The following is a 20671-nucleotide window of genomic DNA, read 5'->3' as shown; positions in this document are numbered from 1 at the left end:
GAGCAGCACTCTTCCCAGCATGCAGAGAAGACAGGGGCAGGGAGAGAAACCAGTGACATAACCTCCAGGTTCTGCAAATGGACTCCAGTCATCTATTCCTTGATGGTGGTAGCTGGAAGTTATTATGAAGATTAAAAAAAAAAAAAAAAGTTCCCTCTAATAACTTTAAAGTCATTAATAAGTCTATCTTAAAACACAGCTTCCTCTCAACTCCTCAGACATTTGGATATATCATATTTAAAATTGACTGTGAATCTTATTTTGGCTCCCCTGTTAATAGGCATTATGCTAACAACACAATCATATACTATTTCTCAGGTATACAAAGTGCACATATGGAGGGCATCAAAATCCAGGTTGCACAGGTAACTGCAATACTGGCATTATCTAACTTCCACTCCTTGTTTCCCCATCTAAACAACACTTAGCGTAGGAGAATTCTATACATAATTATCTAGATTGCAATAATACAGTCAGGAGTCAGGACCCCATTGAGCTGGCATTATACAAGCATACAAAAGATGGCCAGCTTGAAACCCACAGGGGAACTTTCAACCTTTCCCAGTGCTGCCACTCCTAATGCAACTCAGTGACAGAATGCAGGGCTTTTTTTACAGAGTTATTCAGAAGGTTTCATGCTAATCCGTTAGTCATCTTGAATGTAACTTCTTCACGTGCTGGTGCAGAAGATCATCCTTTTGAGGTTTGTACCCACTAACTTTAGGCTTTCCTTACACTGCTGAGGACAAAAATGATGGCACATTTCCTATGGAAACAGTGATGAATCGTAACCAAAATCATTCTGAGGTCACAATTTCCATCAGGTGTGGCACAAGAACACGCCTGTTAGAGCTGCCATACAAGTGTTTTCACAAAGCAGCTTCTTCAGACAGCAGCAAGTGAAGGGAAGGTAAGTTGTGAACTAAAGGATGAAAACCATTCTGAAACATAGCAGCTCTAAGTTTAGAGTTCATAATACAAGTAAAAGCCAATGCAGCCTTTATTAGTGTGGCATGAAGGACGTGACCCAGTGATACCATATGGACATTACTGGACAACAGTGAGCCTGACACGACATTTAGTAGCAGTGCGTAGTGCATCTGTACTACTGCTTTCTCCTAGAAATGAGATTGGGGTAGCAGCTGCTCTATAGCAGGAGAAGTGTGCATGTTTTGAGAGACTCTGCATTTATAATTAAAATTAATGAGTAGCAATACTGGAGATAGTCAAGGGGGAAGGAAGACTTCAAAGGGGAAAGGTGGCTAGGCTATGGGACTAGGATTATTTCACATCACCAGATCTGGAATTTGACCTCCCTAACCAGAGTACTCATTAAATACACAAGGTTTTTCAACACTGAAAATGAAATCATGTAAGTAAACAGAGCTAGCTACCACAGCTACAGATGGATCAATAGTGCCTAAACCTTCAACAAATATGCTCAAATTCTGTAATGCCCATAACATACATTAAGATCCTGATCTCAGTAGCTCTGTATGTATATCAAGGAGAATTCTGCATAGGTTTGGAACAGTTCAGTGCAGATCAGAAACATCCTTAATTTTTCATGCTTTGAGGAAAAAAACAAAGAACAAACAGAACACCATTCATATTGACATTAGGAGTCAGCAGTCCAAAGGGCTGGATCAGCTCTGTTGTTCCAGGGCATGCCAGTGCCACTTCACAGAGTTATTCAGTCAAGTCAGGCTGCATACAGTGAAACTGATTTCAAATACGCAAAGAATTTTAGACTCATTTGAGTACCTGCTCCATGAAATCCTCCACAGAGGTACAGCTTCCCTTCCACTGAGCCTGCACAGCTAGAGTTTGTTCGTAAGGAGAGGAGGGGAGAAGGCATAGGAGGTCCATCCCTCCAGAAGTCTCCATCAGGGTTATAAATCTCCACTGCATCAAGGCAGTTCCGTGTCTGCCCCCTGTCACGACCAAGGCATCCAATTCCTCCTGCAGAAGAAGAATACATAGGTCAAATATAGCAGTCCCAGGTTCTGCTGAGAAATACGTGGCTGGTTGCATCATCTTTTGTTTACATGTCCTCATATCCGTCTTTTTTCCTTTCCCTTTTGCAGCTCCAGAAGTTCATTAGAAAGTAAACTCAAGGCAGAAGCCACCACACATCATCTACAGACATCCAAGCAAGATCCTTTCTGAGGGCTGGTAACAAAGGAAGGACAAGAAACATGTCTTCAAGAGGCAAAGGTATTTTGTTTTCTGCATATGTAGTAGAAACTGTCATAATTATTTGTTTTGTGTGCTGGGCAAATCACTATCATTAAATCATGTTGGGTCAAAAATTATTTTGCAATTACTCTTAGTGTATTTGACACTCACTTGCTAACCAACAGTCATTTGGGTTTGTCTCAGTAAGAGAAAGTTCATACTCGTTTGTGAATGGAAGCAAGCTTCAAAAACCAAAACATTCAATATGCAGAAGTACCAACGGGGTCATTTGTGACAAGCCTGAGTGTTGAAGAGTTAGTTACAATGCCTGAAGTCAGTGTGCAGGATTGAAAGAGATCCCAGTTTTCTTTTGCTGGAACACACTGCAACAGGCTACAGGCACATACAAGATCTCAGTGCACAGTGCAAACACTGTACACTGAAAGCACAGAGTAAACACACCCTTTCCACATCTTTTCCAGTGATCAAATCCAGATTTTGAATTCACAGCCTTCAGTTCTCCACTATTAATATGCTGACGTACCCTCACAGGTTCTCCATCTGTGCCAATGGACACAATACCCTGTAATGAGCACTGATGGCATGCTAAAGCAGTTCTTTTGTGCATGTGGTGTGTGCGACCACTTTTAAATACAAAATGGCTGCAATATGCATGCAATTTCCACATGAAGGGCTAGCTTTCTAGATACTCTTATAGGATCGTTTAATTGTGCACATCCAAAATGGATGGCATGGCATGTAATTATGCCCTTGCATAATTGCAAAGGGGAATGACTGCAAGTACAACCTGTGCAAGGTTAGTGAAGCTGCCTTTAAACGTATTGCCCTGCCAGTGCTAAGATTGTCTGTTGAAGAAAGGAGCCCCTCATGCTCAAAGTTTTACTTGCATATGGTTTTCCATCTACCTCTTCATATGGACTGTGCTATATTTTCCAACATTTTGAACACTCTCCAAAGATACTTCCAAGAGAACACAAGTGGGGACCATAATTCTCCAAATTTGTACCCGATATATTCCTGATCAGCATTTCAGAGTCAAGATAATTTATGCCTGCATCAGAGCAACAAAATGAGAACCAAATTCAGTGTCCTTTATGCAAGTTTTCCTCCAGCTGAACTTGCAGTGCTTGATTCAATCCAACATTTGAATTTTTCAGGCACTAGTGCGTACATATTGTGCTTACTTCAACATCTACTGTCAGCAACTCTGATAGATGACAGCTTTATTTATCAGTGAAAAGCTAACAACTAATGTCTAAGTGAATCAAGCCTCAGAGGAGGAACCCAAGAGAGCAGGGGAGTGATTTGGCTAATCACATCCAAAAAGGGACTTGTATACATCATCATGCTGAGCCACTCTCATAGTTCAGTCTGAGCTATTCCTTAGGACTATCTGGAAACAAGAGAGTTTCAAACAAGTTTCAAAATTCAAACATTCACTTATCATATTGTTCCTAATGTCAGGAACATTGTCCTCATCTGTGCAGTATTCTTCACTGCTCTTTAATGGCTTTTCAGAAATGTTCCATATTCCCCTAAATTTAATCAAGGGAAGTGGCAAGGGCTAATCAGACGAGGTTTTCATATAAGGCTATTATTTAGTTGATGGCTTACCAACATTTCTGACTCTATAGCATCCTTTGGTAGGATCACAGACTGCAGCATGCAAGACAATCTGCTAACAGGATATGTACAGTCTATGGAGTACAGTGTAGCACAGATGCCCAAGAATGTTTTCACTGGTACCCAATAATATTAAAGGTCCCCACAGACTAATCTGATCTGTTCAAGAGGTAGTTTCATGATGCCAGGGACTGCTGCTGGTTTCCAAGCTAGTTTTAAAATTGCACAGGTGATACTCGTACTACACTGAAGAACAGACACTCACCCACAGGGGAAGTCTTCATCTGAGGAATGAAAGAGCATCTTGTTCAGAGGGACAAATGATACCAGTTAGGTCATGCATGGGACATATCAGACTCACAGAACTGAATAGCATTTTTGATTGCTTCAGCATTTCTTGGGGGGTCAGTGCCCCACGTGCCTAGAACATTTCTAGAAACATAATTGCTGTTTGCTGATTTCTTAGCGCATTGTTATTGTCACTGCCAAATTCAGTAACTGTGGGGCATGGTAACTTTAGAAATAACAGAAATAATGAGGTACAGCACAGTCAGTGACTTTTGCAAGAAGTCACAACCACCATCAGTTAATGAAGACATTCAGCTGCCAACTCAGGGCATCAGCCCCAGGCATTTTCCCTGAATAGTTATTAGAGAGGTAATATTTAGTGGCCTATTAGAGCATCTCTTCAAAAGTTTGAGAGGTACCACATTTTTTAAGCATTTAAAAAACCTTCATTAGGCAATTTAGGTAACTTAAATTTGACCTCCTTTAATCCTCTTATAACCTGACACAGTCCTGAAGGTACAAGATATCTCCAATTTACATCCTTTGCCATTTCAGTTAGATCCAATTTCACATTCAATTTACAGCAAGGACAAAGCTAAGTTCTCAGCAAGTAGAAAATGAGAAGGAAAATCGGAGAAAAATAAAGCTTAATTTTCAAGCTTAAAAAAACCCCAACACAACAACAAGTCAAACTCAGAATTACAACCTTCTCTTGAAGCAATGTTAATTCTGAAATATTGCTAACAAAGGAATATGAGGATATTAGATTCCACCAGCACTGCTTTGCCTTTCCCAGATGTGGTAGTTCAGCAATACTCTTGTGAGACAGCAGTCTTTCCTCTGCAGACACTGATGTCTCAGGCCTCTTCCCAAATAACTAAATGCACAAATCAGCAAGAAAACTCCTCAAAGTGAAATCAAACCACATCTGCAAACAAGCGGAGGCATCTCATGTTAAACAGGCTATCCATCACCTACAATGTGTATTCCATGAAAGACTTCAAATGGGCAGAAAAAAAAAAATAAACTTGCTGTGTCAGGCAATTCACGCTGCTTTACGCTCAGTCACTCAACCCCAGACCATCCTGTCCTGCTGCCTTCTTCATTCAGATTTATGAAACCATTAGGAGTGCAAGTGGAGACATATGGAATTGCAGTTAAGACCAGGAAGGCTGAACTGAACAAATGCGTTTATGTTTGGTTCCTACAGGGGCCTCTACATGAGGTGGAGGTACCCTTGAGGAGGGTAAGGGCAAGCAGCAATAGGGGCAAAGGGCTGTAGGTCACTTCAGGGAGGTTTGTGACAAGAGGCCTGGCAGCAGCTTGAGGTACTGGGGACCATTTCTGTGTATTTGGAAGTCTGTACATGTGATTGTACCTTAAACCAGCCCATGCTGTGGTCACAGCCTCACAGGAGTCCCCACAGGCGTACCAAAGGGCAGCAAGTGCTACTGCCATGCCTACAGACTGGGGTGGATGCTAGAGAGGGTGGGTCAGTAACCCACACTCACCTCTCACCACAGAGCAGGTGAATTCAACACCACCTGGCTTTTTTCCCTGCATAAAGCCCAATTACATGTCCTTTGTGCAGGGAGAGATGGATTTCTCACCAGGAGATCTGAACATTTCTGTCATTTTCACATTCATCACACAAGAGGATTTAATCCCAGAACTCAGTCCTACCCCTCCCACCCCTTACAAATACATCCTTTCAACATGTTAGGCTTTTTACATTATTCACTTTCCCTAGGAGATATTTCAGATGCCACTGAAGGACTAAAAAAAGCCAGTGAAGCCACCTTTGTGTTCACAAACCCATTAATGCTTGAGAGCTTTCCATATCATGCTTGGATGATTCTGCAATCAAACATACTTTCAAGGGCACTCTGTAAGCAGTGGTTATAATGGACTTTAAATTTAACATGAAGTACCATTAGTAAAATAAATATACAAATAAAATACATAATCTTTATTAAGAAATCATGACAGAAAAGACAAGCCTTTGATGAAGAAGGCAAAACAGGGGTAGGTGATGTGATTAGCACATCCCTAGAATTTCAATGAGCTGCAGTTTTGTGCCTTACTGTACCCACACACTGCTCGTAGCTGGCTGAAGGCAAAGCATTTTGCCTTGTCTAAGGTCAGCTGCCTCCCTCTTGTCCCATTCTCATCTGAGAAGGCTGCATGCAATTTGAATCACATCAGTTCTAATAACAGAACACCCTCCCAGTGCACAAGGGGGAACGGCTGTGAGGGCTGTGAGATAGAGAGTCACTAACAATAATTAGTCCTGAAGATGCAAAGGAAATAAATACCTTATATACATCTATGTATATCTATAAGAGCAAGACTGACACATGGTTAAGTTCCCAGAAAGAGGGAACTCCTGCCTACAGTACCCAGTGATTTCACCCATGGCACTAGAATTGGCACATGTAAAAACAGGCACTCACGCTGAGCTCCTATACAGATGAATTTGCCTGACTCCAACCTGGACAAGTTTTCTTTCCCAGGATAGTTGCCCAGATCCAAACCTAGATCATTCAGTTCATATACAGGACAGCTTACTTAAGTGACACCTGTAAGGTGGATGGTGGTTTACGTAGGACTGAAAAGAGCTGGGGACCTCTGAATGTCAGAGTTTACACTATTTAATTTGGCTCCCCTACTTAGAGGGGGGTTTAAATTAGACAAGACCTACAATTCCTCAGCCACATCAACTTATCAGAGCAACAAGAGCAGGGCTGTTCCCAAGGGAAAGGTGTCCCAGACAATAAGCTCACCAGCAGGGAACAGCTCTATGACCCCAGAAGCAGACAGTTGCAGAGGATCCCACCAACAGCCCAGCAGTCATCAGGCAATGAGAAGATGATGAGAAGGGGCTGAGACACCAGCTCTGGGCTTAAATGATGCTTGTGGACCTATGGGCAGAGAGGGTGAGGTGGAAGCCCCAGGTGAGGCTGGTCAAGCTGATGAAGACCTCAGGGTACTGCCACTGGAGTTCTTTGCTGTATAATTAAGTCCTCAGATGACAATATTGAGTAATATTCATTCTTACTAGCATCTCTGTGAATTGTTATCAAAGGAAAGTGGGAAATGGGTGAAAAAAGCAGTAATTCTCCAACAAGCAAGTCAAATCTAAGCTCATGCTCTCCTTTGCCTCATGTAAAATAATTCACTATTAAATTGATCTCTGAAAAGCACAATGGATTTAATAGCGCTAATCTCTTATGTAACATTTCCCTTCATTACTCTTTAACAGCACTCAAGCTGAGAGTCTTAGCACTTATGCTGCTCTCTCACTCTGCAGAGCAGGGCTGCATAGCTGGTTTCGTGGAGAAATAAGGGAGCAATAAAGCTAGCCCTGGCAGGCACTTCCAAAGATGAGAAGCACTGTCATTTTTTACTAACGCAGAGCAAAGCAGATGATGTAATTCAGTTTGTAGAAGACACAAGGAAATAAGATGGATTAGAAACAGGGCTGAAAAAAAAAAAAAAAAAAAAAAAAAGACAGACAATTGTCTTCCTAAACATGGTCAAAAAATGGTCCACACTTCGGTTTTAGGTCCTTTAAAGCCTTGTTCTCATTTTCTTTGATAATTCTTAAGTGAGTATGGAGCATTTCTCCTCTTATATATCAGACCAATTTTTTCTTTTTTCATTCCTCCCTACATACACGCACTTCAGAGACTGTGGCACAGGTACAACAGAGCAGAATCAGGCCCATAATCTGCTGCTTGTCAGAAGTCCAAAGCATATTTATAAATAGACATGTTTATTTTAGAAGAAGGTGTTATTCAAGTGCATGGTTAATACTCAAGCATGAAAGCTAAAACGTCTCCTTCCAGTCACTCCTACACAAGCTTTCCTTTCCAGGGAGACCCCAAAGTACATATTCAAATCAGTATTTTGTGATTAAGACCTACAGTGTTTAATTGAACCTCATTTAATTGCTTAAAACATTTAAAAAAAGCTCTCGGCAAGAACTCAAAAAAAAAAGTTCTAAGGAGATGGGGTGCTAGGCTAAAGAAGATAAACAAAACTTCTTTGATTCTTAAATCTTCACTAATAGGATTTCTCATTTAAATCCTTCTATATTTCTTATTTATAAAGCAGGAATTACATAACATAAAAGCAACACATGGTTAAAGCTGTCATGGTGATACAATATTTTTTTACCAGTGACCTGTATTTTAGAGACAGTAGTTCTACTGAGTGCATTTTATTATACGATAATGAACATGGAATTCAAATGGATTAATTTATATAAATCTTCCTAATTTATCCATTGGCTGCAATGAGTTTTCAGAGTCTTAGCAGCAAAGGATATTTTTTAAGCAAGAGATTAAAATGCATGACCTTAAATAGAGCCCTCCCATTTGGTTTTCTTCCAAAAGTATCTCAATTGCCTCTGTCATTAAGAACACAATACTGCTCTTTCTTGGGCTTCCCAATGAATATAGTTATGTTCCTGGGAAAATATGGAGAGAAAGAGCTAAGACCAGTCAAATGGGATGAATAGGAGAAAGGATTTTGAGCCTTAGGAGATGCTGTTCATTTGCTTTTAAGGTTTATGTACATGATATAAATAGCATAAGATTCTCTAGGAACATTACACAACAAACAGACAATTATCTTGCAGGGTTGCTGATTAAGACACGTGATACAGATTCCTGAACAATGCTATTACTCAGACAAAAAACTCTAATCTATTTCTCATTTTCCTTCCATCAGTGTGACTCTAAAATAATTCCATTTAAGTCATTAGGGTTTTACGCGCTGGAGCTGGCAATTAGGCTGGGAAGGGTTTTTGGACAGTGACTGTGTACTCTATGTTCTGAGCCAACAGGACTTTCCAAAAATTAACACTTCAAAGGCTAAGCATCGCATTCTGATCTGGGTTGGGAAAAAATGTGTTTGACACAACACAATTGAAATCAGCAGACTACTTACTACAGATTTACACCTACATGGATGAGAGCTAGCATTATGCTCGTATACCAAGGAGGCTGTCACTGTATGTCATTCACAGCTAGTGTTTCATCTATGATTTTTGCTTCATATATATTATAGAACTTGGATTCGTACCTCAGAGACATTAGAGAGGATTAACACTTTGTGCAGTGATTTTTCATTTATGTCCTGAAGTTCCACCTAATCCTGAATGTGCTGAGACCTGTACAAATTGTACAGGAAGACAGAGATCCTGCCTGAAAAAGCTGACAAACTTACTTAGTTTAAAAATATGTGCCAAGAGTTGCTTGAAATAAGTCATATCTACATGCATCACTACTTTATGTACCCAGCTAAAGCTATATTACATTTTTTTTTCTTTTTTTTTTGAAAAGTAAAGCTTTGGAAGCAAGGCTTGGTCCTTGCAAGATATTATCTTGCATTTCCCTGTTTCCACCTTGCCTTACTTCCCCTCCTTCCTCTGCCCTCAGCAGATCTTCTTAGATGGGAGCAGACTGCAGGAAGCCCTTGGAGATGGTGCTCTACTTAAGGGACAAGATTTATATCAAAAGTGGGTGATGCTTGTGTGAATCCAAGCATTGCTATGGAGCATGCTTCTGAGTTGTCCCTTTACTGAGTGTCCCATGCCTGAACTGCAGAATGAGGGATATGGACAGGGATTGTTTGGGGACAGCAGATTTGGGGGGAGGAGATTACTGAACTCTTCCACACAACTCTTAAAACTTTTGGTCAAACTACTGTTTTGAAAGCAAAAAAATGAGAAGGGTAATTTAAAAAATGACAAAGTGAAAGATACAGGCTTTCCAAAAAATGCACCGCATTGTGTTGGATGGAAGAACGTGATTTACTGAATTTCATCAGAATCCACAAATAATGTTGGTTTTGTCCAGGACATCCACATTCTCTTTTTCCCTGCGCCTTTCCTTCATGGCACTAGGGCATGTTACTTAGCTTCCTACTGTTCACCTGTGAAATGATGCTAACAAGATTTCTCTACCCATCTTTTAAAACTCATTATTATTTATAGCACACACCAGTAGTCCAAAGAAAAACAGTTTAAAAAGCAAAGTATCTTTGTTATATTAATCCAGAGCACTAAACATTCACCTAATTTAATCTACATGAATTAAGGAAGGAAGAAATTATGTGGGGAAAAAATAGATCCTGAAAATAACTATCCATTCAGTCCAACATATGTTGTCCTACAGTACCTAGCAAAGGGTGAGATATTTCACTTCACAGAAGCAAATTGCTGGAAAAAAGACAAAGTCATGGTGCTATCTGTTAAAAATCTGTTTCCTCTTACCCAGGACATAAATCTCACTGTTGACCACGGCAGCGCTGAAGCGGTATTTGGAGTACTTCATTGGTGCGCGCTCTGTCCATTTGTCTTGGCCTGGGTCGTACTGAAACGTTCTGTTACTTAATCGATCCGGCTCATCATCAGGCAGATCCATCTGTATGAAATATGACGGCCATATAATAATACAACATTTGGAGCCCTCCGCACATGCCTGCATGCAATTAATCACAGCAGACAGCGGAGCAGATAAATAACATAAACACATAAATTATAGCTGCGAAGTGATGCACACACACCATGGCTTAACAGCATCCATGACTTGTGGCTGGGAGTGCGTTGTAGAAGGCAAATGAATAAGAGAGCATTTATATTCTGTAGCAGTAAAGATGGGGATTTGTATAATAACAGTACATTCATGGGCCCAGTTCTGGCAGAATGAACCTCTTTTGCAAGGCTGCTGTGAAGTCCTAATGATGGTAAAAAGGAAAACCTTGCTATAAAATATTTTTTATCCCTTCTAAAGGTTGAATTTCTGCTTCCACTGTTATTCAGACTATACTGTGAGTCCCAGTGAGGTACTTAGCTGACTGTGCTCGGGCCTATTTATATACAAAACTTAGCCTCAAGTCATATGTACATTTATTTAGTCAGCCTAGCCAGAGTAAAGTTGTTCGACTGCGGTAACTTCTCCTTCAATACTTTTAATGACAAGCTCCTAACACCCTGCTATACTTTTGCTGCCACAATATTCTTTTTATACTCACTCCTACTCATCTTGTTCTTCCTAATCTTCTTCTCCCTTCTCTCCCCCTCTGGTATAACACAGGAAGCTCAGATTATGTTTTATGGGTACAGCACTTTGGATGTAAGCTGTAGGCTGTGTGGAGAGGATTCTGAAATATTTCAGGATGAAAGGTTTCACTTGGAGAGAAGGAGAAGGAAAGAGCTACTCTCCATACTCATAAAGTTGGCGTACGTGTTCTTGCTTTGCTTGCTATTTTACTTTCCAAAAAGACCTTTACAGCACTGATATAATGGACAAAATATTAGAAAACAAATTAAATTTAGACAGATATATAACCCCTCAGTTACTGCATTCAAGTGCCTGGGAGAATGCTTTTTCTCCATGATAGGTGTGAAATACTGATTTATTCACTGAGAGGGGGGTAACTGCATATTTTCAATACAGAATAAGCATGCACTTAAGAGCAGACACCATCTGACATGCTTTAAATTCACATCCTACTTCATTTTCTTTGTGGTGGTGTGCACATGAACCACCTCAGAGCACATGCTGTGCTCTTCATGCACAGAAAACATGACATCCAGTACCCCTACTCTCTGTCTCATGGGACTGAATCCTTCCTTTCAGACTTCTACCAGTGCTTGCTTCCAATTTAAGAGCCTCCAGCTACCCCAGCTCGATCCCCTTGCATTTCAGTGAGGACAGACCTGTGCTGAAATGGAGCAATGCTGCAGCGAGTCAAGCTCTTGCCTTCCCAAGCTGTCCCTTCATGTCCTGGCTTGACTTTGTCTTGCATTGTTCCCCTTGCAAAGTCTGAGTGGGAAGGGAACATGTATTTATCTGTGTCCCGTAATGGACACACACATTGACAGCACTCCATCAGTGCTGTGTGGTTAGTGTTTGTTAGGGACTGACGGAACATTCAGTGCTGCCTGAGCACAAAGGCAGCTCCTTGCCCGCAGTGCAGCTGGGGCAGCCGCATCCACCACCACCCGCCTGGCAGGTGAGAGCAAGGAGATGATGGATACCATAGGGATAAGCACCCTCTGCAGCACTGAAAAAGGACGAAGCTGGTTGTCTGACTTCTACATTTATTTTGTTACACCTTATATTTGCAGTTTTTTGGTTTGTTTGTTTTCTATGGACAGATTTTTTCTACAGTATGTTCTCACAATTCATTTCTTTAAATAGCAAGGTATCCTTGTTCAGCCGTTTTAGCATCAGAAATGCTCTCTGATCTTTCTGTTGCCTTCTTTGGGGACTTCTGCACTCAAATTATCCAAAGAGGTGGAAATCCTGTTTGCTGCATAAATCTTGCTTAAGCACTTCAACCAGCAAAGTATTTCAAGGGATCACAAACTATCGAGATGTGATGACAGACTGAAAATATTGTAGCTGGTAATAATGATTACAGGTGTTCTACATCATTGTCAAGTAAATGTGGGGCTCTTTCTTGAATACCCAAAATTAAACTGCACTGAGCAGTAAATAAGAATAGGCTACAGTCTTAAAAAAGATCTTTTCACACTGGGAGCAAGTAGAGAGAGTGAGCACTGTTTCTGACATCCATCTGCCTCATGGCATAATTCTGTATATTCACTGTACTACTGAAAATGGTAGTTGTGGTCTTGTTGAAAATTCCCATTAAAACTTCACATGGCCAAGCAATGCAACTGACACCAAAAAATGGACTGATTACAGGAATCTCTTTTCCAGAGAATGTTTCACCTTTTCATTTAAAATGTGATAAAAAATAAATGAATGAACATTAATCAAGAAAGTTTCCTGAGAGATTGAGGTGAAATTTAAATTTCAGATGTAAATCAGTTTAGCTGTGTATATGTTTTCTGAAGATGGGGCTCAGTTAAAAGTCTCTGTGTTATTTAAACACCATTATTTACTGATACTTTTAAAGTTTAGAGAACAGTATATAAGGAGGAGAAAGGCTGAAATTAATCCATTTTTCATAGCCTACGATGACAAATTATACCAAATAAATATCATCCTAATTATTTCAAATTTTCGCAAAAATTAGGTGTTTAACCTAGTAGTTATTTAAACTATGTTCAACTCATATCAACCCAAAAGATATATTTTAAACTTGCTCACTGTGCACACCTCCATGAAAGAACTGCCCATCCTGAAGTTATCTGTGATGAGGATGGCTCAATATGGATATTTTTACCCTTTACCCTGTTTTGTTTTCCTACAAAATATATGGAAAGAACGCGAGTGATTTATTCTTCTCCTATGCAAGAAGCACCATAAAATTACACATCATATAAAGGAAACATAGTTCTGCTCATTATTACATAAAGAAAGCAACATAACAGGCACTTCTCTTAACCTGTGGTGTCCAGCCACCCAGCACGTACAGCTTATTCTTCATTGTCACCACCACATGGCAGGCTAATGGTACTGGCAGAGGTGCTGTGCTTCTCCAGGTACCTTTCTCCATGGAATATTTCTCCACACAGTTGGTGACCTGGTATTGATTTTTCATTTTCATTTGCCCTCCAATTACATAGAGATCATTATGGACAGTACCCAATGCATAGAGTTCACGGAGCTGAGCGCTGCACAGGCTGTGCCAAAACTGGTTTCCTCTCTGGTGGTATCTGTAGGGAAATCCAAAGCTGTAAATGCCCTGGCTCATCAATGTCCCACCAGCTTGTTTCAAATGTTATCCCCTTCAACCTCCAAAGTTTATTTAGTGTTATGATTACAAGAGGAGCTTTCTCCTTCACAGACATGTTATAGAACTGAGACCAATATTTGCAAGATCAAGCATCTTTAGTATTAGGGATCCTAATTTTACGCATCTTTTGAAAGATATTTGACCTTAATTAAGGTAAGAAGTCCCTTATTTCTGCATGTGTTGTTCAGTCACCATTTCCATTGAAGTTGATGGGAAGAGTGAGAGTTCAACACTGCTGAAAATAAGGCCACTTTGTCTATCTTGGTAGGGATTTTTTTCCTTAAATTTAGATACCTATGTTTGAAAATGTTATTTTTTAATTTTGTCTTTAATCCAGAAAAGCACTTGTTTTCTTTAAAATGGGCTAACCTGAAAAAGACATGAGTAAAATAGAATGAACTTTAAATTATTGATTATCTTTTCATCTCTGAGCTTTCATTGATATGGCATTTTTAGAGAAGAGTGTTATCTTCAGCTTACTGGACTCTTTGGGACTTTTGCTTGACTCATTTACCCCCACTAATGACCATGAAAAGAAAATCCTAGGAAAATGTTGAGATTTAAGTTGGAGAATATAAGATCCATGTACATTGAAGAAGGATTTAATCAGGCCTATTTACACAGAGATGCCACTGCAGTAAACCCTCCTCCTTCCAGGAGAAAAAGCATGAAGACTTGGTTGCACATATATAATTCCTTGTACTGTAAAGATCAGTTGTGACAAATTGCTTAAAGTAGCCAAAATCTCTGGGAAAACTTTCAGGTAATGAACATTTTGTCTAATGGTCTTTTCTTGATCTCAGAAACATCAACTTGATATAAAGGAAATTTATATCAAGGGATATATTATATATAGGGAAATTCTCTGACAGAGGGTACACACCTATAAATTTCGATGTTCCTGTTTTTTTGTCTAGACATTTTGGATGCGCTGGCCTCTCCTGCCACAATAATATCATTATTCTCAGTGACAACACCAGTGCAAACACTTCCTAAACCCTCTCCATACTTTGGAGAGGAAATGAAATAAGTCTTTTTTGTTGCAGGAGCATAACAAAAGCTGGCATCTGCGTAGCTCCCATGCCTTGACCTAATGCCAAGGGAATTGTTGCCGATGCAGAGTAAGAGATCAGTCGTCTCCATGCCATATCGCAGGCTGAGAGAAGGTTGGCTGACTAGCTTGATGGTTTTCAGCGCTTCCTCAAACATATCATTGCATTCTGAATTGCACAGGATCATGGTGTTCCTTTTGCGGGCTTCCATGAGAAAGGATGGGCTGACAAGCACCAGTCTCACTTGTTTCAGGAGCTCAATAAGGTACTCTACCCGTGACTTTCTGCTGTGGTTTACCCATCTAATGACAAGGTCCAGAATGCTCTCCTCCCTGGAAACATTCAGGTCATCTGATTTTATGAGAGACAACAGCTGCTGGACTTCAATCTCTAATATTTCTTCTTGTAAGCTCACCTCAGCAAAGTGCTGATACAGGTATTTCTTTGCCTGATCACATAAATCTTCTGCCCCAATGTGATTTGCGAAGTAGTAGATGCCCACACAGTTGGAAGCGTCCATGTGGTCCATCATGTACTTCTGACACACATTGCAAACCTCTTCCATCTGCATGAAATACGCAGCCAGGGCAACAGTCTGCACGTTCTGGTTAGTGAGGTGCAAATCCGCGCTGTACATGTAGTGGAGTATCACGGACACGCTCTCTGCAGAGATGTCATACAGCACCACTTCTCTTTGTGTGCATTCAGCCAAGCCACAGGTAAACATGGCTTTGAAATAAGGACTGAAGGCAGCCAGGACCACCTTATGGCAGGGGAATTTCTCACCTTCTGCAACTAGCACCACATCAACTATCTCTGTTGATTCCTTCATTCTATTTACTTGTTCCAACAAAGTCAAGCTATGGTGCTGCTTTCTCTTCTCCTCAGTCTTACGATCCATGGTTGATCTCAAAAGTCTCTTTTTTTTTAAATCTCCTTGGAATCCAGGACCTTCATTGGGAATGTTTCTAGAGTTAGAGGAATAGCACTGTTATTCAACAAATTCTTGGGCAAATGAATATTGCTGAATATTGCAGATAAGTCATTCTGTGGTGTGTGACATAAATCAGTAATATACAAGAGTAAGTTAAATTATGGTAAAAATTCATGCTCAAGATCTCCAGGACAAAAATAAATAAATAAATAATCAGTACTCCAAATTATCTTTAATATTCAATATTCCCTCTCCCCACCCCTCAGTCTCTCGGATATTCAAGCTTTTGTGTATTCTCACACGCACCTGACAGAAATTAGCCCACTGGTTAGATGCTGCAAGTACCTTACATTTTCATCATCCCCCTTAGGTTCAACAGGAGAATGAAGCAGTGCCTCTTCAGTTTAGCTACTCTCAAATCAGGAGTTTTGCCTGAACTGAGACTTTAAGAAAGGCTTTTACAAGACTAGGAAGCCAGAACTTTAGACTTTTCTCATACTTTTTACAGTCATCTACATTGCTGCAAAGTGGGTGGGAAATAAAGCCACTGTAGTGCAACCCAGTTCACTGGAGTTTTACAGGGGCAGAATGGTTTTGATTCAAATGCCCGGTGTTTACATCCCTACAAAGCTGCCTCATTGCTCTCTGCTTTACTGGTAGCTTCCTCCCCAGGCTTAAAGACAAGAAAGAACCTTGGTCAAGAAGGTGTTGTGGGCAGAGAGCTTCCACACCTGAAATATGGGAGAATAATGGGCAGGAAGCCATTTGATCTAAATAAATAGCCAAGTTGGTTACTCTTTCACCTCAAGGTGTAGGTCACTGGTTTCTACAGAGTTGCTACTGGCTTGCTTTGGGATAAATAAAGGATCAGTAAACAGGGACCAGCTTTCCAGCTGTTCTCCTGTCTTTCAGTGGGATGCTGAAGTGCTATGTGTTCACTGAGTTTGGGTTTCACTTACTGTAACCTCAAATGGGATTTTAATTGGATTATAATTATTTACATACTCCCTCTATTTTTATTTACTGGGGAAAACAGAAGGAAGTTCATGGTCCCATTTCTGTCGGGGATTTGGGGCCCTTTGGTGAACCTCATGAGCTTTCAGATTAGCTGGCTGCAGTGGTAAAGCTGTCAATGGGAGAATAATGCTTACCCATCACTTCAGGGATAGCAGTCCTTAGCAGTTTTTGTCTCTAATGTGGTAATGAGACAGTTCTGTTGCAGAAATGCATTAAGGAATCATGTCATGAATCACTGCCCCACAGACATGTCCTAAAGCCATGGTATAACCATGTTTGAAACACATTTGTAACATGGTATGAATCGCTTAATAGGACCACTCAAACGAGTAACATTCCTCACCAGCTTAAATGTTTGCAGGATCAGGATCGTGTACGACAGGTTGAACTCGCTTTCTCAAATCCTGAAAACACAAAGATTAGTCTTAGTTTTATTAAAGATATATGCATTCAACATAAAAAATAATTATATGAAATTCTTTGAAATCTACCTCTCAAGCAGTCCCGTTTTTTCCTACAGATCTAGTTATTATAGTTATTTTCCAGGTGAAAAGGAAATCTGCAGCTATATTATCAATCTCAGACCTAGTCTTTTAGATGTTGAGTTGTTTTTGGAAGTAGTGATCATTCTGTTTTATCAAATTAAATAGATTCCTCACTTTGAATGCTAAATTAAAAGCCAGGCATGCTTAACGACTAACATTTCCTTGATTTTATCTTTTCTTTCCATATTCCAAATTTGGAACTAGAAGCAACACATCTGAGAAATGAATCTGGGTTATTACCAGACTTTAAAAAATGGTTTTGGAAGACAAAATACAAACTTTATGGTTTGAATGTGGGCCAAGCTCTAAGCTCTTCTTATGATATTCTTTAAAATCAATCAAAGACAATAAGTTTAGTACAAAAATAGAGTGATGGTACCTCCAAAATGTAGAATGTGTTTTGTTTTACAGTCAATAGAAGCTTTTTCTGAAACAGAAACTGTTCTATTTTTAATCCTTTGTGGTAACCAGATGACCAATTTGTTGTTTTCCCCTCTTGCTGTTTTATTATTTTGCAGTGTTTTATTTTCACTGTATTTTGATAAGGAAACTACACTGTGTCTCAAAGATCACATGTCATGAGCACACATATCTCAAGCTAATGAGCTGTAGTGTTTTAACCAGGGTATCAATTCTATAACTCAATTGAAGAGTTAACTACAGACAAGACTCCAATCACATTTAGCAATCTGAACTAACCAAGCTTTTTCCTCCAAACTGATCAAGTTCTCTTCTTTCTCTTTTGTGATGCCATAACTTCACACATCCTCCAGCTTCTCTGTAATGGACAAAATGTGCATTTCTAATGTGAAGAACAAGGAAGATGATTAATCATCACCATCTTTTCCAGACTTTTATACATATCAGGAAGAAGCAGCGTGTAGAACTGAGTTAAAATTTCACTTCCTTTGCTGGTCAACTTTAAATTTTCTTTCACCATTAATTTAGTTTTCTTAAGAGCAACACTGTCTTTGATTACACGGTTTAGCAGATTTATGACTTTTATTTATGTGCTCATTTAACAGTGATTTGGATATCTAGCACAACATGCTTACAGCCTTTTTCTCCTCACTTCCTCCAATAAGGCATCAGCAAAAGGAGTCTTTAAGCACAGGGTAGCTCGCACCATTCATGTACAACTTCAGGCACAGCTTACGTAAGGCAGAAAGCCTACATCCATCACCAGGCGACTGTGGGCATTTCACCTGGTGCGTGGTGCTCTCCTCTACCGCCCATGAAGCTGCTGGAGGGAGCAGAGCCCAAGCATCCTCCCCCTGCAGCCTGTGTGTGGTTGTTGGTGTGCCTCCTCTCTCCTGGGGCTGACCCGTGCCCACCACCTCCTCCCTGGGCGGAGTGCTGCAAGGAGCCTCCACCCTGAGGAAACTGGAGCTAAAAGGTTAAAAAGAAACCAGGATTAAAACCCAGGGGTGAAATCCTTTCATTAACCACAATTTCATCCCCCTGCATTAGCTGCAAACTTGTCACTCCCTTCCTGGCTTTTAGCAGTGTTTAGGTGAGGTCACTGGAAAGATATTAATATTCTCCCGTATATCACTGGAAAGACTATTAAAGGGTAATAATGAAACGGTGCTGCTTTGCTTTCCCCTCTGGGTTACAGAGCAAAGAGATGGTACATTGATATTAAAAGAAAGGATAAATGTGATACAAATATAATTTGCAGTGAAACACTATACTGAGATTGTGCCAGAGGCTGGGTTGCCATTATAACAACCCCAGTGCAAGGCTCAGATCCTTTGTAATGTCACCAGGAGCTAAAAACAGAGTTATTGCCTTCTTCGGAGTTTTTGGATATTTCTTTCTTCTATTTTGAAAAATGGATTCAGGTGCAAATCTTCATTTAATGTTACTTTACTTCAGAGCCATGCTGTTAATTTTCCTCCACTTCTGGCTGCTACTTTTATTTTAATGTTAGTCTAATATCACCTTTTTTTTTTTTTTTTTTACCTTTATATCATGAACCTTATAAAGAGCCATATATAATTTTATGCAGGAGCTACAGCATGCGTTTTGCCAGGCAGTAGGGTGCTGCATGAGCAGTTTAAAACATAAATAAGTACACTGCTGTGAGCTCCTCTCTACAGCTTTTATGAGGCCATCAGACTATAAATAAACGCTGTCCTCGATTCTCAGTTACACTGCAGCCTCTTTGAACTGCCCCAGTGCAAGGGGACTGTAAACCAGATGGAAGCGTCTCATCAGGAATTTCCCTTAACCTCTGGGAAAAAAAAAAAAAAAAAAGCTACCTTGTAATTAGAGACATTATTTTGTCTGTGGTTTGGTCTGGGACATAGATTTTCCTTGCCTCTCCCTCTGTGCCCAGGAATCTGCTTGTCCCAATGCCGTGGCAGGAGGGTGGGAGCTGCGGGACCCAGCCCAGGAGAGGTCACAGCGCCCGGCATGGGGCACTCCCGCCTCCTCCTCTTCCTCCTTGCCTTTTTTCATTATTTTCCGCTTTAATGAGGCTGCCCTGTCTTCAGCCTGCCTCCCTTCAGGTGCTGAGCGGATCAGAGTTCAGTCACATCAAAGAACCGGTGCCTCTGCCTATGAATTATTTGTGCTTCCTTTGTTATCGGTGAGCCGGGAAGCAAATCTGCTAATTGTGTGCATTATGACATTTGGCTGACAGCCACAGCCAGGCAGAAATCAACACCCAGATGCTAATCATGTTATAATCTGGGTGTTTAATTGTGAAGGCTGTGCTGGCATTTAAGATTGAGATTTTGAACCACACAAAAGACCTCCCAGTACTCAGGAAGAGCAAATAATAATGCTAATCTTGATACAGGGAAAATATATAAAAAGAATAAGCCACTGAAAGGAGGATTCTGGGGAATTATAAACCAACTTGCCTATTTCTGATACCTGGAAAGATGCCGGAAGAAATTGAATTATAAGAACTCAGAGGGCAATAAGGTGATAAAAGCAGCTATAGCACCTATTTATCAGGAGCAAATTATGTCAGTCCAACCTTATTTTCTTCATTTATTTTTTTTTAGTGATAATAGAGAATTAATTAGATACTTTGTCTTGAGTGAAGTTACTGATACGATCCCACATGATATCATTAGAAACAAATTGTGATTAAATCCACTGACTAAATCAATGCAAGTTAGATGCCCAACTGGCTGAAAAAGCACATTTAAATAATCGTTATCGGTGGTCAAACTGGGAAATGTTGCAAGAGAGCTGTCCTGAAAAGGTCTCTCACAGTTTCAGGAAACACTTATTACTTGCTTTGACTTATATATTATTTCTTCAATGATTTCCATCCA

At 40.2% G+C, this 20671-nt stretch overlaps 1 protein-coding gene and 1 long non-coding RNA gene across 3 annotated transcripts in view; one reads left to right on the top strand and one right to left on the bottom strand.

Annotated features, from left to right (window-relative positions):
- The window catches only part of KBTBD12 (kelch repeat and BTB domain containing 12), a 35678-nt gene that overhangs the window by 11052 nt on the left and 3955 nt on the right, over positions 1-20671 (bottom strand). Inside the window, exons 3-8 of the mRNA XM_084530775.1 lie at positions 18078-18156; positions 17177-17237; positions 14714-15850; positions 13480-13750; positions 10391-10541; positions 1765-1962 (exon numbers count right to left, since the gene is read on the bottom strand). Coding sequence (XP_084386901.1) covers positions 1765-1962; positions 10391-10541; positions 13480-13750; positions 14714-15783 — 1690 coding nt within the window. The 5' untranslated portion in view covers positions 15784-15850; positions 17177-17237; positions 18078-18156. The remainder of the gene's footprint in view (positions 1-1764; positions 1963-10390; positions 10542-13479; positions 13751-14713; positions 15851-17176; positions 17238-18077; positions 18157-20671) is intronic.
- LOC311442029 lies at positions 1882-14987 on the top strand. 2 transcript variants are annotated; one of them, XR_014696421.1, is made up of 3 exons: positions 1882-2003; positions 2088-2217; positions 14877-14987. It is a non-coding gene; the product is annotated as an uncharacterized lncRNA (long non-coding RNA). The 2 variants fall into 2 exon arrangements; XR_014696422.1 differs by having other exon boundaries at positions 1890-1983.

The sequence above is a fragment of the Aythya ferina genome (assembly GCF_964211825.1).
Source record: "Aythya ferina genome assembly, chromosome: 10".
Lineage (NCBI taxonomy): Eukaryota > Metazoa > Chordata > Aves > Anseriformes > Anatidae > Aythya > Aythya ferina.
This window is presented reverse-complemented; position numbering and strand designations above follow the sequence as displayed.